This window comes from Carcharodon carcharias, chromosome 7 (assembly GCF_017639515.1).
Source record: "Carcharodon carcharias isolate sCarCar2 chromosome 7, sCarCar2.pri, whole genome shotgun sequence".
NCBI lineage: Eukaryota > Metazoa > Chordata > Chondrichthyes > Lamniformes > Lamnidae > Carcharodon > Carcharodon carcharias.
Genome location: NC_054473.1, coordinates 169,425,743 through 169,452,306, shown reverse-complemented (window position 1 = coordinate 169,452,306; position 26,564 = coordinate 169,425,743). Strand labels below are relative to the sequence as shown.

Sequence of the window (26,564 nt, the reverse complement as noted above, 5' to 3'; positions counted from 1 at the left end):
TCTATCCTTGGCTTCCTCCCATTTCGTATCTACATGCTGCCCCTTTGGTTGAAGGTTATCAGGGGCAGGCAGGAATGTGGAGCTGAGGTTGCAACCAGATCAGCCAAGATCTAATTGAATGGCGGAGCAGGCTTGAGGGGCGGAGTGGCCTTGCTCCTAATTTGTTTGTTCGTACATTTGACATCGAACTTCCAACCACATATTTCCACCATTGCTAAGACTGCCTGTTTCCACCTTTGTGACATTGCCTCACTTCACCCCCGTTTCAGTTCATCTGCTGCTGTACCCTTATTCATGCCTTCATTACCTCCCAACTTACCACTCCATCAATCTATTCTCAATCATCAGCAAAATGATGGAGGATGTCTTTGAAAGTGCTATCAAATGACACTTACTCAGCAACAATCTGCTCACTGCTGATATTTGGGCTCTGCCGGGGCCACCGGGCTCCAGACTCATTATAAGCCTCGGTTCAAATATGGACAAAAGAGTTGAATTCCAGGCAAGAGTGACTGCTCTTGACAATAAGTATTGAAACTGAAAGAACATTTTTTAAATATTTCAAAACCTGTCAGTGAAATAATTCTAGAAGCAGATCTCTTATTTACTTGGTTCCCTCATGACTCAGTCCTCCTCTGAGAGTTCGTGAACCATGGGGAGAATTTTCACCCCGTCGGGTAGCCCGGTTGGGTGCGGGTGGGCATGGAGCCGATCGCTCCTCGCGAACAGCTGTGCACCACCATTTTTCGTGAGCCAGCCAATTAAGGCCCACCCAGCGTGACACGCGCCCAGTAGCACTCAGCGCTACCTGTGTGGGCGGGGGAGGAGGAGGGAGAGTCGGGGCCTGCGCACGGAGCTGCCTCAGGGAGTTTAAGTTCAGGTTTAAAGTTTAAAATAAAGAAAGTTTTAAAAAAAATCATTTAGACATGTCCCCTCATATGACAGTGTCACATGAGCTGGGCCCTGTTTCTGGAATGTTTGAAAAATATTTACTAATTTGATAAACCCTTCATGAAACCTCACCCCGCCCGTGGATGAGGTTTCGTGAAAAATGCGAAGGCCGCTTGGGCTCTTCGCCTGCCCGCCAGCCTTAAGGTTGGATGAAGAGCCCTGTCAATTAATTTAAGGCCATTAATAAAACAATTAACAGGCCTTTGACAGTTCGGCGGGCACGCAGCCGACTCCAGTGCGCGCCCGTCGAACGAAAGATCGGAATGACACATGGTGATATCGGGACGCACGCCTGATGTCGCAGGGCGTCATTTTACAAAGGGCTAGCCCCCGCACACCAAAGAGAAAATTCTGCCCCATGTTTCCTAACCAAAAGGGCCTGACTCCATAAAATAGCAGGGTCTAAAATGCCCACCTCTGCAATGGGGTAGGCAAGGGCAGGGTGGCTGAGTGCAGGCTTGCTATCCACACTCTTATCCCGGGACTATAAAAATCCCACAAGATGGGATTGGGGGAGGGAATCCCAATATTAGGTCCCATCCACCGTTTTAAATTACCCACCCCTGTTCTGACATGGATGGAGGCATGAAAATCTGGGTCTCTCTCTCTCTCTCTCTCTCTCTCTCTCTCTCTCGTCGTGTCTAGAGAGTAAGTGACAGCTATAAATGTATGAACATTAAATTATAGAATGTTACAGCTAAAGGAGGCCATTTGGCCCATTGCACCTAAGCTGATTCATTGGTAGATCTATTCACTTAGTCCCAACATCCCACTCTTTCCCCATAGCCCTGTAAAACTTTCATTCAAGTATTTATACAACTATCTTTTGAAAGTTCTTATTAAATCTGTTTTTTCAGGCAGTGCATTCAGATTATCTTGTCTTGCCATGTTGAAAAGAAAAATGTTTCCTCTTGTCATCTCTTTTTTCTTGCCAATCGCCTTAAACCTGTGCCCTCTGGTTAGTGATATTTCTGCCACTGAAAATAGTTTCCCCTTACTAACTCTATCAAAACTATTCATGATTTTACATGTTTACACATCACCTATTAAATCTCTTAGTAACCTCATCTGCGCTCTCCCTCTCTCTCGCTCTCTCTATGCATATTTTTCTGTGCAAGGTCATAGCCCCTCATTACTGTACTGGAGAGTTAGCCTGAATTATTGCAGCACTTCCAGAATTCAGAGCAATAAGGAAGGTCTCTTTTGCAGTACTCAGTAAGGAGCGTAGAGAGTTGACAAATCTGGGTTTGGATTTTATGGCCCCCTGCTTGGTGTGTTTTCGGTGGGAGTGGGGAGATGTGAAATATGGTGGGGGCGGAGGGCAGCAATCCCACCACTTCTCATCCATGAGCTGTTCCCTCATAATAAGACTTCCTCTGAAATCAACAGCCTGCCCGCCATATCTAAATAAATAATTAAGGGTCAATTGAGCTTGTTAACAAGCCAGTTGACCCCAGCATTACACTGCCCATGCCATAACACGATTGGCGTAGGCAGGCAGGTGGGAGTTGGCAATGCGTTCTTTCATATAAGCTTTTTTATAAAGGCGGATGGGAAGTAATGGGTGGTGCCCTTTGCGCATCAGAGGCACCCCCCCCACCCCCCACAACCGAAGATAGTACCCCCCCTTCCTTCCTCTCCGCTCACACCTTCAGTCAGTCAGTCAGAGTTACACAGCACAGAAACAGGCCCTTCGGCCCATCGTGTCCATGCCGGCCATCAAGCAACTATCTATTCTAATCCCATCTTCCAGCACTTGGCCCGTAGCCCTGTGTGCTGTGGTGTTTCAAATGCTCATCCAAATACTACTTAAATGTTGTGAGGGTTCCTACCTCTACCACACACCACCCCTCCCAGGCAGTGCACTCCAGACTCCAACCACCTCGTGGGTAAAAAAAATGTTTCCTCAAATCCCCTCTAAACCTCCTGCCCCTTACCTTAAATCTATGCGCCCTGGCTATGGACATCCCTGCGAAGGGGAAAAATTTCTTCCTATCTACCCTATCTAGGCTCCTCACAATTTTGTATACCTCTATCAGGTCCCCCCTCAGCCTTCTCTATGCTAAAGGAAAACAACTCTAGCCTATCCAGTCTCTCTTCATAGCTGAAACACCCAGGCAACATCCTGGTGAATCTCCTCCACACCCTTTCCAGCGCAATCACATTCTCCCTGTAATGTGGTGACCAGAACTGCACACAGTACTCTAGCTGTGGCCTAACTAGCATTTTATACATCTCCAACATAACCTCCCTGCTCTTACATTCTATGCCTCGGCTAATAAGGCAAGTATCCCAGATGCCTTCCTAACCACCTTCATCCCTCATCACCCAGTATCCTAACTTAACTGAGTCCGGGATCCATTAGGGCCTTCATCCTGGGCCTGTTTGCAGTGCTGGTAGCGCCCACTACTGAGCTCTGGCACTACCTGGACTGTAAGAGCTGCTGGCCAATCGGATTGACTGGCAGCCCCCGAGAGCGGGACTTCCTCCCAATGAGGGGCAGAAGTCCCACTTTCCTTATTGCTGCCCGCAGTGTATTATTGCTGTGGGGTGGACTTTTTCTTCATCGGTCAACTTTTTAGTTGGGTGGGGTTGGGGGCTGTGGTGTTGGGGTGGTGTGGCTGGGTGTTGGGGTGGTGTAGCACGAGTCATTCAACTCCCACGAAATCCAGCCTTTTTTTTATTTGTTTGTTAGCAATGTCCGGTATATATGATCTGCATAGTGAACCTGATTTAGTATTTGGTCACTTTTCTTTCGTTTATTGACAGGTGGACAAGACCCGACTACAGATAATTTTCTGAATGCGGAATATGGACAGCATGAACTAAAGGACTGGATATATAGGGTCTCCTATATTCCTTCTTTTCTCCATGTATTTATTGCAATGAGCCTTCAAATTACAAATTCTGAGACCTATGGTGAACTCTTCGGCACAAAACATCTGCTGCCAGAGTGTGTGGGTATAAAAGATACTGGGGTGTTTACTATTTTTGATGTCCCCTCAGTTATGTATCTCAACACCTACCTGCCTTCAGAGCATCAACACCAATGGCAGCTGTTGTTCTCCTCTCAATTCCATGGGGAAAGTTTCGCTCGCTTTTGTAGTCTGGTTCTTCGCAAAGGACCATCATTACTGGTTATAAAGGATTCAGATGGATACGTCTTTGGTGGTTATGCCTCCCACAGTTGGGATGCGAGGCCACAGTTCCAAGGTAAAATAGCATTTATCCAAAAGAAGTCTTTGTTCTTCTGATGCTGCATTTAAACTGCAACTTCCAATCTCAGACCAGTAACTCCGGTACATATGTCTACCCTACACCACTTGGACTGCCCATGAGACCCTGGAGATCTTAAAATGTATACAGAATAAGCACAGAATCATAAAGCACAGAAGTAGGCTGCTCAGCCTGTCGAGCTTATGTCAGCTCTTTGTAAGAGCAAGTCAGCTAGTCCCACAACCCCACCTCACAGGAACATAAGAAATAGGAGGAGAAGAAGACTGTATGGCCCCTTGGGCCTGCACTGCCATTCAGTACCATCATGGCTGATCTCTGGCCTCAAATCAACTTTCTTGTCCACTCCCTATATCCTTTCATTGTCTAGGAGACCAAAAATCTGTCTATGAGCCTTAAATATAATCAATTTTGGATTATCCACAGGGTAGAGAATTCCAAAGTTTCACAACCCTTTGAGTGAAGTAATTTCTCCTCATCTTAGTCCTAGATGATTGGCCCCTTTTCCTGAAACTGTGCCCCCGTGTTCTAGATTCCCCAACCAAGGAAACAACCCCTCAGCGTCTGCCTTGTCAAGCCTCTTACAGAATCTTGTATGTTTGAATGAGATCACTTCTCATTCTTCTAACTCCAGAGCATATAGACCTGATTTACTTAGGATCGCATCATCTATCTTATTGTGAATGCTTTGCGTATTCAGATAAAGAGCCTTTATTTTAATTTATTTTTTACTTCTATTATATGCATGAGCCTTATTTGCTGTTCTACTATTACTGTTGAACTCTCTGTACCTACCTGTTCCACTCTGCTTGTCTTTACCCAAATCGCTACACTGTTCTCTTTAGATTTCTAAATTTCCCTTCACCTAAACCCTCCCCCCATTGCACCACCAACCCCCCCCCTCCCCCCACAACTTTTTTAGTTTAAAACCCAATCCAAAAGCCCCACTTATACGATTCACCAGGGCACTAATCCCAGGCTGGTTTAAGTGGATCCTATTCCATAGAAACAGCTCCCTCTTTCCCCAGTACTGGTGCCAGTGCCCCATGAATTGAAACCCTTTCTTCTCACACTCCACTTCGAGTCACACACTTGACTCCCTATTCTGCTTGATCCTGTGCCATGGCTGAGGTAAGAAGCCAGAGATGGATAACTTTGAGGTTCTATGTTTTACTTGGCCCCTCAAGCTCCCACAGCAGAACATCATTCCTAGCTCTACCTATGTGGTTGGTTCCTACTTGGGCCATGATAACTGGACCCTCCCCCTCCCAAGTTCGTCTCCAGCCGCGAGATTTTCTTCACCCTGGCAGTATAACCTTTTGAACTCATGGTATGGTTGTTCAGAACGGTATTTATCTCCCTTACTATACTATCCCCTTAGCTCTGCATTTTTTCCCCCAAGGTTCTGATTGAATCTGTATCCATCATCCTTTCAGGCAGTGATTCCAGATTGTAACCATAATATTTTAAATTATTCTTTACAAAAGTGTTAACAGATTAAACATATTTTATTATTCATGTGGTCTTATTTCTCGAAGACTTTTTATTTTCATAGAATAATTTTATTTTCCTTCCCTCTTGTCTGGGTTACCGACTAGGCAGGTTTCACCCAGGCTTCTGCTAATGCAAATGCAGAGCAGGTTACCAGGAGATTACTTAATAAGTTGGCCCCCATTTTCCTCTTGAGAGAAGCCTTTGCCAATGTGGCAAAAATTCACATTTGTGTACCCGTATTTGCTGGTCACTATGCATTCAAGACTCCCACAGTCACATTGACAACAAGCAGTGAAATAGAGGAGCATTACCTATCACCTTCAATCCTTCTTGCCTCACTTTAGTTCTGATGCTTTAACTTACCGCATTGCTTTTCTTGAAGTTTTCTATTGAATAAGCCTGTCTTGGCTGGAGTTGTCCTTCTACAGCTTGGGTTGATTTGATTTTCAAATTCCCTGAGCTCTGGCATCTGTGCTACTCAGGTGGCTCCCATGAGAATGGGGAATTTAAAAGCAGTTGGAAATGTAACCAGGTGCAAGTGACAATCGGTCCACTGGTCAGCAAATTCTGGTAACAAGCCCAGCTAATCCGTGGCAAAAAAAAAAATCATCTCTGTGACCCAGCTGCTTGGCTTGCCTTTCCTTTTCCTTGTATCATGATGTGAATCCTTATTTGAATGTTATAAATGCCCCCTGCCTAAAATCAATATTATTATCTGAATCAATAATTTAATCTTTGACTATTAGCCTTTCTCAGTTGGTAGTACTTTTATCTGTTAGAGACTGTGGTTTGAGCAAATCATTTAGCTGACACTTCAGTCAGGACCTAATGCTGTCAGAGGTGCTGTCTTGCTTCCTGCTCAGATGCCACGATAATATTTGAAGAGTATGCAGTTCTTCTGCTGCTGTGCTGTACTTCTCATGGCCAATTTCAAAAACAGATTATCCAATCATTCATTTTTCAGCTGTTTTTGGAACCTTGCTACGTGCAAATTGTTGACATGTTTCCCAACATGACAACAATGGCTGTACCTCAAAAACAGTCCGTCAGCTATAAAATACTTTTTAGGTCACCCTGAGAATGTGATGTGTTGTTATAGAAATGTAAGTACTTTCTTTTCCAAGCAACAGGAAATAATACTTTTTGCTCTCTAACATTTTTCCAGGGGATAGCAAATGTTTTTTGTTTACTCTTAGTCCACAACTTGGGATCTACACCTGCACAGGTTACAATGACCACTATATGTATCTAAATCACGGCCAACAGACAATGCCAAATGGACTTGTGAGTATCGAACCATTCTAACTTCAGTGTAGAACTAATTAAGTAATGAGTGAAGTGTGAGCATAGAACTTTCTGTAATTTGAGCTCAGTATATTGTTGAAGCTTGTTCTCCATGACAATTTAATGTGTGATCACTAGTGTGTAAACTCAGTGTTCTGAAGGGCATTTTAGAATAATCTCATGCTTTAATGTCCATGAGGTTACCACTTAATATTCTCTGGGATAGACTGTTGAGCTAAGGCTCTCCAGCCTTCCCAAACAGCTTATCTTCTTATACTTGGCATTCTTGTAGTTTTTTTTCTCAGTGTATGTATATTGTTGTAAGCATTTTGACCAGAATTGCACAAAATGCTTCAAGGGCCCAAATGCTACCCTCTTGGTACTTCACTCACAACCTTTAATGTGCCATTTCTGCAACCATTTGGGATTTAAAGTGCGACTTGCTTTAAACTGGCTCATGGCAGCAAACAGTATTGCTGCAGTTAATTAATCAACAAACAACATTGTAGAGGTTTTTCTAGTAAAGTGCTTGTATGCTCCCAATGGAAGTGACTGAAACATTTGCAAGGTCAGTAATGTCCATTGACCGTCCAAAAGCATCACCTGACCTGACAGCCTAAACAAGGAGCCATAAAGATTCTGTCGGAAATAAAGCAAGTCAACTAAGATGAAATTTAGATTAAATGTTTCAACAATTTCACAGAAATTAATTTTAAAAACTCACAGCTAAACTTTCAAAGAAAAGTTGGAGTAAACAGCTGATCTTTCTTGATTCTAATGGTTCAGGGGGTAGTGTGCTAGCTGTGGCTCTGTTGGTAGCACTCTTCCTCCTGTGTCACAAGGTTCTGGTTTCGTCTCCCACTGAGGGAGTGCTGCACTGTGAGAAATGCCATCTTTAGATGAGACATTCAACTGAGGCCCTGTCTCAGGTGGATATAAAAGATCCCATAGCACTATTTTGAAGAAGAGCAGGGGTGCTCTTCCTCGCGTTCTGACAATATTTAGCTCTCAATTACCATCACAAAAATAGATTACCTGATCATTATCACTTTGCTGTTTGTGGGAGCTTGCTGTGCACAAATTGGCTGCCCTACACGACAACAGTCTCTGTGAAGTACTTTTAAGATGACCAGTGGTCGTAAAAAACACTGTATTAACACAAGGCTTTCTTTTGTTTCCAGCCATGTAATTAATAGAACAATAGTATAATATTTTCTAAACTAACCACTTGGTTTTGCTTCTGACAGCCAAGCCATATAAACCATGCTAGGTGGCACATTTTGTGCATCTGAAACACAGATTAGAGTAATCTTCTCAGTTGCCAAGTATATTTTAAGACTGAGATTGATAGATTCTTCGAATTTAAAGGAATCAAGGAATATTAAGGTCGGTCGGGAAAGTGGAGCTGAGGTTGAAGGTCAGCTATAACTGTATTGAATGACGGAGCAGGTTTGAAGGACCTTTTGGCCCACTCCAGCTCCTAATATTCTTGGAATATAAGAAGAATATTCCAATATACCAAAAGAAAATATCCATCTTCGCCTTTCATACAGTGTGGCACCACGTGGTGCATAAATTTAGAGGGTCAATGGCCTCTGGTTTTGAAGAGGAGTTTAAACCAATCCTCTTTACCATGAATCACTTGTAACTAGGAATCAGAATGGTTGTGGAAAAAAAATGTAGATTCACAGCTGGCGGCCATTATTTAACCAACTTTATTTACACCTCCCCAGCAGAGAGAGCAATATAACAAAATGCTCAGATCTTGCAATGTAGTACATTCTTTTAAATAGCAAAAAAGAAAAACCCCTGAAAATGTTAGAAATCATTAATGAGAACAAAGTGTGTTCGAGGTACTTATGTGGAGAAAACAGATGAGTAAATGTTTCAAATGTGAACACTTTCCTGTCAAAGGGCCCACTCCATGATCTTTAATGTCCGATATGCTGACAGGGGCTGCTAAGTGCCTCTGGCATTTTCTGCTTTTGTTATAACTCATTACACGAAGCCGACTCCTGCACTATTGGAATTTCTCAACTTTGTGTCAGCTTTGGCTGTGTTGGTAGCACTGTTGCCTCTAAGTCAAAATGTTGTAGTCCCAATTCGAAAACATGAGCTTAAAATTTAGGCTAACACTTCATTGCAGTACAGAGCGATTACTGCACTGTTGGAATTGCTACCTATTAGCCCCTTTCTGATGGATGTAAAATATCCCATGGCAGTATTTGAAGAAGAGCAGGGGAGATTTCCCGCTGAACTGGCCGATATTTATCCCTCGGACAACACCTTGAAACATATAATCTGATCATTCATTGAGGGTTGTGGGAGCCTGTAATGTGAAAGTTAGCTGCGACACTTCTTACATTACAACAGTGACTATACGTCAAAATTAGCTAATTGGCTGTAAAACAGTTTAAGAGGTCCTGAGATAGTGAAAAAGGCTACATAAATAAATGTTGTCTTTCTTGTTTTCATAAGTTTACAATCTGAACTGACACTCCTGTGCAATACTGAGGGAGTACTGTTTTGTTAGGAGATCATTAAACTATGCCATGGGCAACGTTCCTTGCTGACCAAATATCAAAAATTGATTAACTAATTACATTTGGCTGCCACCGTATTCATTTGTATTTGGAGTCATTTAGAATGTTTCTGAGCAAAGATAAAGTTGTTATATAAATGCAGTCTTCCAAAGTCAAACCTTTTGGTGAACAGCATGTTATGCAAAGGCAGACTGTATGTGGTTAAAACACAGATGGAATTATCTCCTAGTTGGCTGCAGGCTGTCATTTTTTGATAAACAAAAGCTACCAACTAATTAGAATCAATGCATTATAAATATTCTGTTTTAAATAAAAATATTTTTCTTGGCATTCTTCATTAATGATAACAAATGACATTACCCCACTTCAAATTTAATATTAATGATCATAAAATTGATATTCTTTTGCAATGCTTACACAGGGCATGGGAGGGCAGTTTTATTATTTTGGACTGTGGATTGATAGTGATTATGGCAGAGGACACAGCAAAGCAAAGCCACGGTGTACAACTTACAATAGCCCTCAGTTATCTGCCCAGGAAAATTTTAGGATTGACACTTTGGAGCTATGGAGAGTAGGAAATCCTCCTGAAGATCAATTGGTAAGTTATAACTCTTTTTAAAAAAAAAATTGTACATTAATGACTGATGCCCAGTTTGTATAATTGTTGATGTCTTCACAATTGCAATTTTAAAAATGATTAATTCAACTGGAAAGCCTGAAGATCAGCTTATGCCAGTCAAGGATTGTTCAAGTGGACAGAATTCAGTCCATTTACCATCCCATTACACACTAGCATGCGTTCAGACAAAATGTCAAATCTCCTTGAGGGAAGAAGAGATTATGAAATTGCAAATGCATCTCCTTTGAGATTGGAATCCCCGTGCTTGCATCTGTCTACTTTACCTGATTCGCAATGGGACAAGGAAGTACCTTGATCAGGAGTCTTTAGTCTGGAATATGGTTATTAATTAAGTCATTCTCTGTTTTGTAGAGTCTCTAAAATGATTTTAAAGTGAATCTTTTGATAGTTCACTGTTTTTCAGTAAAGACCTTTGGCATAACATCCAATAAGTGAAACATTCTGATCAGAAACTGAGCTACAGTTTAAATGTTTTAACACCTGTATTTCTAACCATATTCATGGAAGTATTTTTGCATCCATACAAAATTAATGAGACGATGAGATTTTGAGTTGGGCAGAAGTTGAACCTTTTAATTGTAATTGCTAGCAAGGGCAACCTATGAAAAGTTTTTGTTGGGTAAAATCGGTAGATTATCTACAAGATCATAAATGAAGTGATTTTCGAGTGTCAAATTCTGTTTTTATTACGGGACCTATAACTCCATCTGAGTCTAAATGGCAGCACCAACTACATTGTTTTTTGAACATTTAAGGAAATAGTTTGTGAGCCTGAAGATTTGGCTAAAAGGAATTTATTTAAACAGTGAGTGCTGAGAGCATCATAGAGAGTACTGGCTTAAAAGGAATTAACCAAACCCGACGGAGTCAGTATTTATTGATGATTAAAAACAGAAAATGTTGTGAGTACTCAGAAGGTCAGGCAGTGTCTGTAAGTGGAGAAAAGAATTATTTGTTCAGCTGTTTCAAATAAAAATATTTACGATCAACTATTATTTTTCTTGGCATTCTTCAATAATGGTTATGAAAACTGGCAGTAAAGATTGTGTTTTAAAATCACGATTCAACTGTGGATATGCTTAGTTGTATTGAACGAAACAACCGAATTTACTTTATCATTGTTGACCAAATGTAAAGTGGGTTTCGGCTACAGTGCTTGAAATCAAGCTCTACAGTGTTGTGCTTTTCACTCACTCCTAGTCTCAGCCCAAGAGTGTACTAGATTCTGAACCTGAAGCACAGGCCTTGCTGCACATGGTTGGAAAAGTACGGATGAGTGATGGACTGCGAGACCCAACTGAGGACGAAGGGAATGAATGAAATGCCTTCCAAAGGTGAAAGCACAGAATAACCAGTAAAGTATAATATGAAGCCTTTATATGTCACCATTATTCCTTAAAAAGAGGGCACAATTGAATTGTTCAAGTCTCTGGTATCAGGGGAAACCCTTAGTTAACCAGCAGATGAGGACAGAATTTTCCGTTCTTCCATATGGAATACTAATTAAATACATCTATCACAGTAAAAGATTTTCCCAATATAAAGTCATGGGTGTATGGACAACAAAGCATCTTCAACTGATCCCTGGGCTGGTTTCCGCTTTTGGTGGAAAAAAACAATTATAAGGCTAATTACTGTGACACTTATTTGCACAAAACAACCTTGTTCTTTAGAGAAAAGTGAGGTAAGATTCACTTTTTGTTACATGGAATGAATTTTACTGGATTTAGTGCATTTTTACCTATCAAGCACTGAACAGTTTGTTTAGGTTTTTACAAAGAAATTGTGTTTTCTGCAGTTGCTAAGATCCTAATGCTGTTTCATTTGGAGCTAAGATCCCAGTGCGGTTTCATTTGGAGCCAGAACTATGGACAGTTTATACCAAAGTGATGCTTACCTTGGATGGGGGAAGTATATTGGACATGAAATAAAAACAGAAAGTTCAGATCTTCAGCATCCACAGTATTTTGCTTTTATATTGGAAGTGATTCAGCTTCAGATTTTGTATTTTTTCCAAACATAGCCTGGATTTTCACATGGATTTAGATATTGGCAATTTTATCACTGATTTATAGAGCATTAATAATTGCAAAGTTTGCATTGTTTAATACTATTGCAGAATGATTGTATTTTTCAATGTACATAAATTTTCCTATGAAAGTAAATTTGTTCAAGTAAAATTGTGGTGTTTCAATGTGTTTACAAATTTCTCAAGATTCTGTGTGTTTAGAGACTGTATCCGTGCTCTGTTTTGTAAGAGTCCACGTCACCTTATTGAAATAACTTGAATTTTATTGTATGAAGTTTTTGTAGATTTCAAATGAAAACTCTCATTTACTGGTTTAATCAAGCAGTCTCATGAATCCTTGAAGGATTCAAGAGTTCACAGTAACCTAGACTTTGTCAACTCTCATACCTTTATTAGGGTGTATCTCTTTAAATGCCATTTCTGCAAACTAGCTCATTTTGCTCATCAGAAGTCCAAGAGTCAGCAACGTGCCCATGGTGAAGAATTAAGGGAGAAGTTCATGTGGGTGCAGATGAGGAATAAAGTTCCTTGTTAATAGTTTGCTTGCTTCAGCAATAGTACCTAAATAATTAGGTCTCATGAGATGAAACCTCCATTATCATTAACTACTCCAAATTAGGAGAACGACCCCCTTTTCTTGTATTTCAATTGAAGTACGTTTGCTGGAACTTAAGGGCAATTTTGTCAGTGGGTGGGGACGAGGGTGGAAAACAAAACAAAGCACTCAGTTTGAATTTGAATGTAGATGACATTATGATAAATATAAGCAACACTTTGGGTAATTTACTTCCTGGGTGCTACTACTCATTTAAACACGACAACACATTAGTCATAGAAAGAAAATGCTAAGGCCAAAATAAATGGTTTTAAAATAAACAGGTGATTCAGACTGGGGAAATTGAAAAGGCAGGATCAAGTTTCCTTCATCAGAATTGAAAGCTTAAAGATGAGCATGAATAAAGGGAGGGGACCAGACAAGAAGTGCTCCCATCACAGAAGGAGCTAATTCTATTAAGCATTTTGCAGGTCATTCAACCCAGAATTCAGATTCAGAAGGGACATAGAGCAGAGATTAGAGACTGATTTTATTTTCTCTCCTCCCTTTTCCTCAATCTTACATGATTGTTATAGTTTTCACTTTGGATGAAGGGTAGACATCAGAAATGTTATACTGTTAATGGTGATTAGGGGAGAGACAGGTGTTCTATACTTTAAATAGAGTCAGCCCCTTGGATTAAAGCCAGCTCACGTAGCTCCTATTTTTCAAAAAAGAAACCGGGGACTACAGACCTATCAGTTTAACATCCATTGTTGGGAATATACTAGAAGGGAACAAAGAAATGTCCTTTAAGATCACTAGGAAAGGAAGGGGCCATCAGTAATTCAAAACAAGGCTTCTGAAAAAAAATAGAACCCTTCGGTATGAATCAAATTACACCACTGACATCATGTAGGTCACTGGTCAGTTACAGTGCCCAGTTTTGATGTCCCCTCTTCACAGTAGTGGTCTTGGAAAAGATCCAGAGGAAAGCTGTAAGAATGATTCCTAGCTTAACCTTGGTTTATTTACTTTATATAATATAGATGTAGATGAGATCTATGAACTAGACCAATTCTCTTAATTGTCCTTTGTAAATTGTATCAAGAAAGTGATCTGTAATGGTGATTAAATAGAAAAATGCCACACTGAACTTTGAGTTTTATTGTCCATTTTTTAATATCTATGTTTGTGGACCTTGGAATTTATGTGCCACTTGACACTTTACAGCTGAATAAGCAAGTAATCTCAAACATCTTTGGTCCAACAGTTTTTGTAGATTCACAATATTTCCATGTATAGTTTACAAAACTGAAAATAAATGGTCACAAATTTTAAAATTTCTTTCACAAAAATTAAACTCAATTTCAAATAAAGAAAGATTTCAGTTTGACTTCAGTGTGAAAATGTGACCAATACTTGCTTGGCTAAAAAGTCCTTTAGCATTTCACTTGCTATATCAATAAAAAAAAGCACAAATAACCACTTTATTGTAAATGGTTCAATTTGATTAACATATTACATTTATTGTAAAACGGTGTCATATTTTCAGGCACTCTCAGAAAAAAATCATATAACATTATCAAATTGTTAGTGGAAGAAACAAGGCAAAAACTTTAACTCATCATTTAGGACAAGCTAAAATGAACAGAATGGCAATTAACTAATTCAGCCAAATCAGCAAATTTTGATAGACTAACATATGCAAATCAAAATTTAGTTAACCATAATGAAAAATCATTCTCAATCATTTTAGGCTCCTAAATGGAAGCTCACAGCATAGGGATGACCTGATCAAACCCAAGTTGCACCAGATGTACAAAGTACTCTCCAGGCTATCTGTTTGCTTTATGAAAGTTGGAGGGTGAGTTGTTGAGGGAAGGAGGTGCAGAATCACTTAGTCAATGTGACTTACTGGAAAGAAAATCATTTTGAAATCAAAAATGTTTTGCACACTATTCAAATATATTATCTTGTCTCTAGAGAAAGTACATTAATAGAAGTCAGCTTGTTTTCATCTGGATCAAATTTTATAGTTATTTCAACAACAGACTTAGCCCTTCCAGCTGTGGTAATGTGCAGATATATAGTGCAGTGATATTTGGAAACACCATTCTGAATGCAGGGGGAGGAAACAAATAAAAACAAAAAAAAAGTGCTGGAAATACTTAGGTCAGGCAGCACCTGTGGAGAGAAACAGAGTTAATGTTTCAGATTGAGATTGAAGAATCTTGCTTCGGACACCATGAAGTAGGCTTCATACTCTTAAGTATATTAACAGCAGATCTTTTTTTAACAACTCAACTATATACAGTAAAGGGTACAGGTATGGATCTGACTCCATCCTAGGTCTTTCCGCATCTCTGCCCATCTGTAGACTGACCCTGGCTCTGGGCCGTGTGCCTTCTTACATCACTGTCTGGGCAGTACTGTACTCAGTCCCACATTAACCGTGTACCAGACTCTACTAGTACTGAGATGATCTTTCATCAGGGAGGAAAAGGAAGCTTTGTAAATGTTATAAAAGCTAGGAATTCATGATTAGTGTGTAAGGGAGTAGACCTCTCATTAATCAATTTGGGTAACAAGCTTTGCAAATTAATGATGCATAAATAAATAATGTTTTCTCATTTTACAAAATGAATATCTGGGAAATTAGAGCATCTTACTTTGAATTTCAGCTTTTGAGGACGAAGCTCCTTGATGAAAAATGAAAGATTGACTTTTTGTTAACTGCAGTGAAAAAATATTTCAACAGTGGTCATTAATTACTAAGGGGAAACAAATAAAATTTAATTCTGTTTATGAAATGGAGTGCTGAACAATGAGGAAAACCATTGTTGGGAACATTTATCCATTTGACCATCTAAAATAATGGCTGAAAAGTTTGGAACTCCTCTGCAAACAGCAATTGATGTTAGGTCAGCATGGAAATCCATTGGGGTTTCCCCGCACAGGTTCGGATCCTGTCGACCACGTTTTTTTTAAAGGGGAGGTGAAGGCGTAGTGGTATTGTTGCTGGACTAGTAATCCAGAGACCCAGGGTAATGATCTGGGGGACCCAGGTTTCAATCCTGCCACAGCAGATGGTGGAATTAGAATTCAATTTAAAAAAAAATCTGGAATTAAAAATCTAATGACCAATTGTTGTAAAAACCCATTTGGCTCACTAATGCCCCTTTTAGGGGAAGGAAATCTGCTGTCCTTACCTGGTCTGGCCTACATGTGACTCCAGACCCACAGCAATGTGGTTGATTCTTAAAATGCCCTGTGATTGCCCTGACAATTAGGGATGGGCAATAAATGCTGGCCTAGCCAGCGACGCCATGGACAAATAAAGAAAAAGTTAGCTGAACCCCCAGTGGGGTCAAGACAAGCCACCCAAACCACGCCCCCCCCACCCCCACACACTGCTGTTATGGCTCACAACACTATTTCAGATGCCACAGACTGAGGTGGAGGTCAGAAAATCAGGCACATGTTTCCCAAGCAGGTAATAGAGAATACCATTGGGGTACTGATGAGCCTCTAAAGATGGTTGGAATAGGCCCTTGGGCATACTGCAGCATTCTGTAGAGAGAGTGGCAATGATTTTTGTTTTGTTGAATCCCTGCATAATCTTCCATTAGCAGAAGATCTCAACCATGTCATCCTAGGAGGGGGCCAACAGATATGGATGCGATACCATGGAAACCTCTGGGGTTGCTCACTGATACCGATCTCTTGTGACCCCTGAAATCAGCATTAATAGACCTCATCCAAGCCAGGTCTGAGCTGCTATAAAATATTCTTTTGCTGTAATTGTGGATTGTTGCACTAGTTTCTCACTCAGGCCTTGAATTCATCATGCTCATGAACCAGTCTATTAATCTTCCAGTGCTATCGCCCAAAATTGAACCTGTTTACACATATCTACTTTTTTGAAAGTCTTCATGAACGGGAAACATATAGGCCACTTATATCATAGAACAAAGATGGCTTGTTGTCAGCAATTTTATTGGCAAATAATGCAATTTAAGACGATCGCTAATTAAGGGAATTAGAAAGGTTCAACAGTTGCAATGCTTCTTGTTTTGTTGATATAGGTAATCAACCTAGAAATATCACCCGCTGTCCCTTGATATAGATGTAGCTGTAGGCATGTACTGTACTCAACAAAGTTTGCGATAAGCAAGAATAGTGTTGAAAGAACAATACTTACAATATTTATACCTTGAATGCACTGCACTTCAGATGTGTGAATTCTAGACAAAGGGTTATTAATTGGCTTTTTCAGAGCTACAAAGTTCTTTTGCACATCCCAAACCACTTCAAGACTTTTTAAATAATGTCGTTTTGCCTTGAAAATTTGCAAAATTGGATGAAGGATTCCTTCTGTTCAAGAGCATCAACACATCCCGGACAAAGCCATTTTCCTTATGTGAAATTCCACAATATACAAAGAAAACTTCCTTATTCATGACCTTCAATATTAAATTTCACAAGGGCCATTGATAGTCCTGATAAAGTCTGGTTGTACAATCCTGTAGTGCCCATGGCTCAGCCAGAACAGTTATATTCCAACTCATGGTCATACTTCTAAACTGGGCCCATTTTCCCTTTGAGTGGCTGAAGACCATATCCTTTCAATTAACTTCAATATCTCTGATGCAAAGAAAACTGAAGAGGCCAAGCCAATCAAGAACAGCAAGTCTGCAAAGAAGCAGAAAGTACAGATATGTTTAGATTTCAAGAATAGCCGAACGGTTAAATTCAGGAAGTGAAATCAGCACTTCCGTTTCAAAATATGCCTGTGAGCCACATGTGACGTGACAGGACAGGATTTATAATGGATGGCAAATACAGTATATACCATCTGAACTCAAAAAACTATTACTGAAAGAATTAAATGTGCTATAAAAAGTTGCCGACAAATTTTACCACAGAAAAAAAATTCATTGGAAAGTAAAATCAAAAACCTGACGCATTACTAAGAAATCTCTAATTACATACCAAGTGCTCTGAGGCTCTCGGTTTGGAAAACTTTCTGAAGAGGTGGGAAATAGATGACAGCCATTTGTCCCAGAAGAGAGCCAAGTACGGTATATAGAAACACATGATTACGAAAAAGGCCTATCTGGAATATTGATTTAGTCTAGAAAAGAAAAGGAACAGGTAAAAGTTATGCTAAACCTTTATATAACACTGCAGCCTCAGTTGGACTATACGGTCACATTTTTATCTCCCAGTAGAGGTGTGCATTGGGTAGTGAAATACTGAACTTTGTATTTTTTGCTAGAAAAACAATTTTCCTCTGCCTTCCCAATTCCACATCATCTTCATGTGGTGTTTTCGCAGGCTGGGAAGGCCTTGGGTGCAAATGCACGCCGACATCTTCTGAGGTGAGCCCTTGGAGAGCTTGTGGCCACTGGGAAGTCTGCTGAGGAGTCAGGAATATTCCGAAAAGTAAGCGAGAAATGGTTTGATACCTTCAAATGTCACTATCAGATGCTGTGCTGTAATGTAGATTTATCATTTTCAATGCAGTGATTCATTAGAGGGATCTTCCCTGCAAAGGTACATTGATCCTTACATGACTAACAGTGTTACCATGCATTGCAGTACTTTTCCATTGGAGAAAGTGCCATAATGCATTAAAAATGTAAAAAAAAAGTCCTGTCAGTTCTGCTGCTTTGTTATGTGTCGGGATTTAAATTAAATGACAACACTGTTGTTAAAAAAACAAAACCCTGGGTTTTAAAGTTGAAAAAAAAATCTCTGCACCTGCTCCCCTTCAAATGGAATGCTTTGAAATGGAAATGGGACACCATTCTGTTCTGTCAGTTTTTTCCAGACAATATGGCTGGACATTTTTTAAATGATAACTGCAGCCATTATGAATACTTGGCTGGACTTCAATAGCCTCTCCATCATTTCAAAATAGCAGAAAATGCCTGAATCCAGATGTCCCATCCCCATACATGGCACCTATTTTTTCGGGGGTGGGAATGGACCCAGGTCGGGATTTGTGCATCTACATTTCATGGAGGCAGCTGCCTATAGATATTCATGTGTGATTTTATTGTGAGAGGTGTCTGAAATCCAATCTGCATCGATTAGACCTGGTAGGAGCAGGTCCGAACTTTGTAGATTCATTTGGATAGCCACTGTACCCTTTTGGAGAAGCAAGATACCCCTTTGGATATGGTCCTGGGACACCTTTGAGGAGGTCATGTGCTCTTTGGAATTACTAAAAGAAGGCATGAATGTGCGTAAAATGTGCATAAATTCGTTGGAACTGTGAAGCTCATTGGAGCTGTCAAAAACAACTATAAAAAGTGTCAAGATTAATTGTTAAAGGGAGCTGTCAAGGCATTTAAAACTTGTGCCTTTTAATTCTTTGAAAAAAACTATCAGGAGTGAAATGATTGCTTGCTATTTCACTCTTGTCTGTTGCATAAGCCTACATTTTTGGATTAGTGCTTCATGGCTGATTTCACAGCCAGTACATTATCACCATAGGGTGCCTGCCATTTCACAGTTTGATTGACAGCTCCAGGGGTCATGGACATTTTGAATTGGGACTATGAATTCCAATGCTTGCTTTTATAAGGAGCTATACAATTAAATGAAATATTTGTTGTTACAAGGGATAATGTAGCTGAAGGAATATAAATATAGTAAATGGGTTGTTCTGAATGTGAGTTTTTTTTTAAAAAATAAGTCCTGCAATAGACACTTGGAACTTTATTTAGTCCCAGCATGGGTCCTGAGATCTGCCTATAGCGGATACTGGATGAGTTTGGGTGGTAGGTGTAAGAGCACTAAATTGGCATAGGGGCTATAAAGGGCCATGGGGGGTAGGTGGGGGTATAAGTTGGCATGGAAGTTATGAGGGGTGAACAGAGGGCATAGATTGGCATGGAGGGTGGGTGAGGCCATGAGTTGGCATGGATGGGGCATGGGGAGCATGTGGGGATGTGAGGAATGAGGGCTTGGGAGCTGTTATATGTTTTATTAAAACTTCAATACATTGCCGGTGCACAGAAGCAGGCCACCGACCCAGCCCGCCTGCACCCCCAGCAATCTCCGCACCCCGTTCCAGGGTCACTTGGCCCAAATCCCAGGGATTCCTGCCATTCTGGAGTGAACACCTGGTCTTCCAGGGCATTTTCCCCCTGGTGGGGTTTGCGGAGCTGGGAAATGTACTGACTTTGTGCTCCTGACCCGGGAGTGAAAATCTGGGCCATAAATTCTGACCTGCTGTGTTGGATTTATGCACTGGACCATAGACAGCATTTTCCGGTCGGTGAGCAGGGCCCGCTCGCCGATGCGTAAAATGACACACGGTGATGTCGGGCGGGTGTCCCGATGTCACTGCACATCATTTAGATTTTCAGTTTGACAGTTCCACAGCTGAGTCAGCTACACGCCCACCAAACTGCCAAAGGCCTATTAAGGCCATTTAAAACCTAATTAACTCAATTTAATGAGCTGCCCGTCCAACCTTAAGGTTGATGGGCAGGTGAAGAGCCCAGGCGGCCTTTGCATTTTTCATGACACCTCATCCACGAGGGGGATGAGGTTTCATGAAGCATTTTAAAATCTAATAAAAATTTATACACTTATTCTTTGACAAGCCCCAGCTCATGTGCTAGTGTCACATGAGGGGACATGTTTTTAAAAAGTTTTAAAAACCTTTATTTAAAAGTTTAACACAGAAACAAATCTCCCTGAGGCATCTCCGTGCCTCAAGGAGGTCTCTGCGCTCTTTCATGTGCATGCACGAAAGAGCTCAGGGAACCTCTCAGGGAATCCCCCCCACCCCCTCAGCCTGCACTTCAGTGCTCCCTGGCACGTGTCACGATGGGCCTGCCCAGGTAAAATGGGGGCGCGGACCCGATCGGGGGTTCCGATCGGGTTTGCGCCCGCCCCCGCACAACCTCCCCAATGGTGGGAAATTTCTTGCCAATCTTTTTGTGTTTTGGTCTAGCAGACTAAAATAAAATGTGATTTACTTGATATGGTTATGAAGTAGCTACATGCACAACATAAATAAAAATGTTCCTAATTTATACAAAAGACCACAAAGACATGGACATGTTTGCCACACCAGGACATCCCATTCAGGAAGGTAAAATTTGCACATGTTTGAAATTATCAACCACTTTTGAAATGTGCACATGGAAGTGCAAGAAAAATGAACAGCTTCAAAAACTGTGCTACAAATGGATTACTTTAAACTACCAATTATAAAAGCAACAGAGGTTTTCCAGTAAATTTTAGCAGATTCTAACATTTTCTTAAATTGGAACAAATTACTTTTATCTTTAAAAAGTCAATATTTATGAATCGAAGAATGGAACAGAATAACAAAGCCCTGAAGAAATTGTAATATTTTTATCATTGTATGTACAAATCTCAAATACCATAGCACCACTTACAAGGTAGAAACTGTAGAGGAAGGAGCCTTTAAATTAAAAAATGAAGAACAGGAAACAGAAATCTCATTCTACACCCATAACTTGCGGTTTGCCTCATTTTCCAAAAGTGACACAATCATTCTTAAAAAGTTAGTTAAGTAGCATTTTGTACCTGAGAGCGACAACTTAAAGCGTTGAACATATCAAAGAAGACAAAACAAGTAAATGTCATGGTTGTGGTCCTTGAGGAAATCTTCCCCTCCGGAAGCTATTTTAAATAAAGTGATGGATCATAAGTTACAGAATCATAAGAAATAAAACTATTGATAGCTGCCACAGGAAATCAATTATCTCTATCTTTCAGGGTAAGCAGAAAAATAAGCAGTCTATGACTGAAGAAATATGTAGTCGTTTGAAACAGGATAAATAGACACAATGGCCTATACCTTCCTCAGATTGCAAACATCTACCTTTTCTCTAAAATTAACAGTGCAAACAAAAAATATATGTGGACTATTTGTGATTGTTCAGCAGTGCTTTGAGAACTGCATTTATCGAAAAATGGGGTTAAAGGAAATTTTTTTAAAAAAATATTAAGGACCTAAAAAGGGATTGCTGGAAATTGCTCCAAGAACAGACTGTGAAATTGTTTTGGGGGTATTTTGGGGGCACTGAGATGTTTAGGATGGTCCTTGGAAAATCAGTGGGAACACATAGTAGCATTCTATTATTCATTGTTGAATGGGAACAAATTTCTTTCTGGAGGAAAGGATTACTTTTTTCATTAATTTCTAAGTTCCCAAATCTGCCTATATTCCTTAAAATTGAATAACCTATATCCTGCAGAATGTATTACATTTCTACACATGCCATGTACACAGATTCTGTATTTGAATTTTGAACAGTGATTAAGAGATCAATTATTGAAGTTCATAAATTATACACACCTCTTTCCAGTAAACAAAGAGGGTACCACTTATAATGATAATAGCTGAGAATAATATTTTAACAATTAGGCCCTTATTCAGGATAGACTCTTTGACATTTCTTGGAGGCCGTTTCATGACATCTTTGTCAACTGGCTCAACACCCAAGCTACAGAAAGAAGAGTAGAAAAAAATTAATATTCTTCCAATCATTTAACCAACATCTAACCAACAGCTGAATGTTCTTTAATTTACTAGATTTTCTAAATCATTTGTAGAAACGGTATTGCATGCTGATTACACCTACAGTAATGATTACATCTAGAGAAATGGATGAATCTAGAGAATCTGCTAAAACTCTTCAGACACAAGGGGCAGAATTTTGCCCTTGCCAGGTGGGCTCGGCAGGGGCAGTTGGGAAGCCGACCACCGCCTGCGATCAGGGCCGGACCTCAATTTCACACTGGCGGGCCAATGAAGACCCGCCCAGCATGTAACGCGAGTGGCAATTCTTAGCGCTGCCTGTATGGTGGGGGCTGTGGGGGTGGGGGGGGAATGGCCAGCGCGAACTTAGTGCATGTGCGCAGGTGCACGCTTGAAAATCTTTGAGGCACAGAGCTGCCTCAGGGAGAGGAAGAGTTTTAAAAATTAAAAATAAAAATGTTACAAAACATGTCCCCTTACGTCACTCTGTCACATAAGCAGGGACATGTTATTAATTAAATTTCAAAATTTTAATTTTATTTTTATTTGCTGTTTGAAACCTCATCCCACCTGGGGAAGAGGTTTCCAACAAAAATGCAAAGGCCGCTTGGCCTTTTCGCCTGCCTGCCAACCGTAAGGTTGGACGTGCAGCGAAAATTTTCTTTTCATTACCTTGCGCATTGACGGCCAGACGCTGGCCCGACATCATCATGCTTCATTTTATGCTCAGTCGGGTCAGGCGCCCAATGAGCTAAAAATTCAGCCCAAGAGCTTTTAACACAGTGGCTAGAAAGGTTTTGTGCAAAGGACACTTATCTAATCTCATTAAACTGTTTCCTATTGTTTCTACTGGAAGACTCAGGCCAGAATTTTCCAGCCCACCTTGGCGTCCAGTTTCATGGCAGACATTAGCGGACAAAATGACAAGAAGGTCAAAAATTGGTTTTACACCATCGTGAAACCAGTTTGCGATCGTCTGCTTCGCCCGACAATGGGTGGCCATCGTTCCTGCCATGCAATGTCAGGAACCTAATTTCAATGCATTTGTGTCTCATCATCTTGCCTGCTTGCTGGAATCATTACCCCATATCAAATTTACCATTGCATAAGCTGGTGTAGAACATGTCTGGACAAGCGTGACCTGCAGAAATCGGGACTTAGCGTTAGGGCCTTGTTCACATTTCAGACATCAGAAGAGAAGATGATGCTGGAGCCCTCCAGCTACCAGACGCTGGAGGAACGTGTGCATCACATGCTGGGTAGATTCTCAGGGACATGGCTCTGCCACGAAGCAGCTCACAGAAGGCAAAAGGTCTCAGCTGATGTCTGGGGTCTGCTTCAGACATGTGTCTGTGCGGTGACCACCAGGTTGTAAACTCAAGCCTACTCTAGGTCTAGGTCCAACCGAGGTGTGTCTCTGTGCTGTTGGAGGGTGTGGGTAAGTGCTCTGATGGGTCTTCCAGGCTGCATATTTCCAGCTCTTAAATGGAGGAGGTGTCCTCTTGGCTGGAGGTGAGGACTTGGTTGGACCTGATGCACTGGCTGGCTGAGGGTGTTGGCCACTCGGCAGAGCTCCCTATGAACTAAAATAGAGATAATTAGTACATGGCAGCAGAGCCAAAGCAGGAGAGAGAGAACACTCTCAGTTGCATTGAGATAGGGATGATGTGGTGCAGAATCCTCACGTGGGTGTTCGCCACCAACCTCACCGTTGCAGCAGGTATGATCCACCTCCTCACCAGTCAGCGTGATGCCACACTCCTCAAAGTGAGTAAGGGGCCCAATATGGGCCACTCTGCCCCCAGCCTGGGACCTCTCCCTGCTGTTGTGAACCAGCTTCTCCCGCATGGAAACAGACGGAGAGAGAGTGTGAGCAGGATATATGGCACTGCATGGAATCTTTGTGTGGTGAGGGGAACCATGGACAGGATGAGGATGTGAGCTCCAGAGGACAGGAGCCTGATGGAGATGTGAGGGTGTGTGTGTGAGAGTTAGTGGTGCTGCCTCTTGAGGTGCGAGATCCCTGTGGATGTGTGATGGGTTTAAGAATGTTTGAGTTGAGAGTGATGAGGTGGTTGACTTACCCTGATGGAACGGTTGAGAACATTCATCTTCTTCCTGCACTGGGTGGCTGACCTCCTCTGTGCTCTGGTGGCGCTGACCGCCACTGCCACTGCCACTGCCCCCTCGGCCAGATTGGTGACTCTGATGGACCTCCCACGGCCAGAGCAGGGGTAGAGGACATCGCGGTGGCCTTCCACCATGTTCAACAGACACCCCAGAGAGGAGTCACTAAATTTGGGGGCTGCCATCTTCTTTGTTTTCAGAGCCATCTGTCGCCCGGAGCAATCCTGGTCTGAAGACAAGAAGTAGGCATGCGCTCTGGTGCGCTTTAAATATGGTGCCCAGAGTGAGGAAGTGCTGAGGCGGGATGCATCGGGAACGGGATGATGTGGTGCAAAAAAGCTGCCATTGAGTCCGGAGTGTTAAACATCCCTTTTCCTTCCCGCTACCGTACTTAGTGCAAATCGGGGATGATTCCACCCTTTATTTGTGCAGCAGAACATATGAACAGAAAGGTTAACTCTGATCCCTGCAGATGTAACGGAATCTCCAGCTTCCACAGCAACCACCTTGAAAGGCTTGACTATTGATGACTGATGTTAAAGTTTGACTCTTCAGAGTTACTTCACTTTCACAGCAGAATTAACTACATAATTTCAGCGAACTATTCATGTACAGTAAAATTTTCATACTGTGTAACGCAAACAGAATGGAGTAAATTTTCAATTTCACTACTCGGGTGGTAAATTGGTGGAGCTGATTGCCTGCCCATCCAGTTTCAAATCTAATAAGTTAATTCCATAGATTACTGTCAGTCTAGAGGAGATGAAAATTTACTTCAAATGTTCACGACTCTTAAATTCAAAGTTACTTTGAAAAATTAAAAAATAACTTTTTTTTGCCTTTTTACAACTTTTTTTGTATTCAGCACATAAAATACTTGGGGCTTAAGTTAACTGAAAGTACGTTGGGCTACATTTTTTGTAAAGCCACAATTACTTCATTAATTGGCCAAGGAACAAAGCACCAAAAATGTACTCTGATCCTTGGTTGCTGAACTGAGTGTGAGAATGAGGCACAGGCAGCAGTGCAGCTCAGGTTTACCAGCTAACACAACACATAGATGTTATCTGTACACTAGTAGATGAAATTTAACATCATCAAGGTCAATGTGTTTTTGTTTAAATCATGCTTAGTCTGTATTTACACTACAGGTTACATTCCATGTGGTGTCAAGCCCAAGTGGTGCAAATTTATCTCCTCCATGGAGTGTTATGCAATTTCTCACCAGAGTCAGGTTTGGATCCAACTCCTTATTTATACTTCAGCTTTTAAGTCACAGCAAAGAGGAAACTGCTTTGTGCAATGCTGAAGTTGTAGTGTAAATGATCCACACCACACATTGGGGTAAGAAATCTCACAGACCAATATCAAACAAATTGGGAAGATGTTAGGACTAGGGCTGAAGGTAAATTAGATTTGGAGTACTTCATTAAAATGAAAGATAAAAATAGATAAATCCCAGAAAAAAAGTAAAGCAAAAGCATAGAGCACCACAGATCATGAACTTGATCCAAATATGTATTTGTGGTCCTGTTGTAAATAGAAATGATGCACCATTCTATTTGAGTGAGAACAAGGATACACCTAAAATTAAACTAATGGTACAAAATGGGTATGAATAAAATCAAATATTTATAAATTAAAATATATTAACATGATTCAACCTTCACATGTAAATACAGCACCAATAGGATTTCAGTTAAACACAGAGGCTCAACTACATAATGCCACAGGAACATAGCACAGCCTTGATATTACATTTAAGCAATTAATATTTATTTGTACCTTTGGGCTGGAGGTCCATCCATAATGATGTTGATCCACAGAATCTGCATAGCATTTAGTGGATTTGGCAGATTAAATACAGTAGAAAGAGCAATCAAGCTCAATGCTGAAATACTCCTGCATGTTTAAAAGATGAATAGTTGCAGAAGATAATAACAATTTACATGTTTATATATACTCTCGATGACAGTTATGTAATCCAAAATGACAATTTGAGTTCTTTTATCAATAACTAAATTCATACTTACGTACTCAACTGAAATCGCACAAAATTTTTAATATTGTAAAAAATTCCTTTGCCTTCCTCCATTGCACGCCTACAAAAAAAAATGACCTGGCAGACTATTCAACATCATGGAAATTATTAAATTATACAAATTTTAACATTTACTTTTTATTCCCCC

At 40.8% G+C, this 26,564-nt stretch overlaps 2 protein-coding genes across 10 annotated transcripts in view; one reads left to right on the top strand and one right to left on the bottom strand.

The window, feature by feature from the left end:
- meak7 (MTOR associated protein, eak-7 homolog) overlaps positions 1–13,869 on the top strand; it is a 35,813-nt gene extending 21,944 nt beyond the window's left edge. For 3 of the 4 annotated variants that reach the window (XM_041190797.1, XM_041190800.1, XM_041190799.1), the window contains 4 exons: positions 3,721–4,164; positions 6,845–6,963; positions 9,928–10,107; positions 11,350–13,869. In XM_041190797.1, coding sequence (XP_041046731.1) covers positions 3,721–4,164; positions 6,845–6,963; positions 9,928–10,107; positions 11,350–11,469 — 863 coding nt within the window. In that variant the 3' untranslated portion in view covers positions 11,470–13,869. The remainder of the gene's footprint in view (positions 1–3,720; positions 4,165–6,844; positions 6,964–9,927; positions 10,108–11,349) is intronic. The other variant, XM_041190801.1, reaches the window with a different exon arrangement.
- Position 13,870: 1 nt separating this feature from the next.
- The window catches only part of LOC121279622 (calcium-transporting ATPase type 2C member 2-like), a 72,179-nt gene continuing 59,485 nt past the window's right edge, over positions 13,871–26,564 (bottom strand). For 2 of the 6 annotated variants that reach the window (XM_041190792.1, XM_041190793.1), the window contains 6 exons: positions 26,409–26,477; positions 26,161–26,277; positions 22,066–22,213; positions 21,291–21,386; positions 17,709–17,850; positions 13,871–17,408 (listed from right to left, as the gene is read on the bottom strand). In XM_041190792.1, coding sequence (XP_041046726.1) covers positions 17,287–17,408; positions 17,709–17,850; positions 21,291–21,386; positions 22,066–22,213; positions 26,161–26,277; positions 26,409–26,477 — 694 coding nt within the window. In that variant the 3' untranslated portion in view covers positions 13,871–17,286. The other 4 variants (XR_005943449.1, XM_041190794.1, XM_041190795.1 and 1 more) reach the window with 4 other exon arrangements.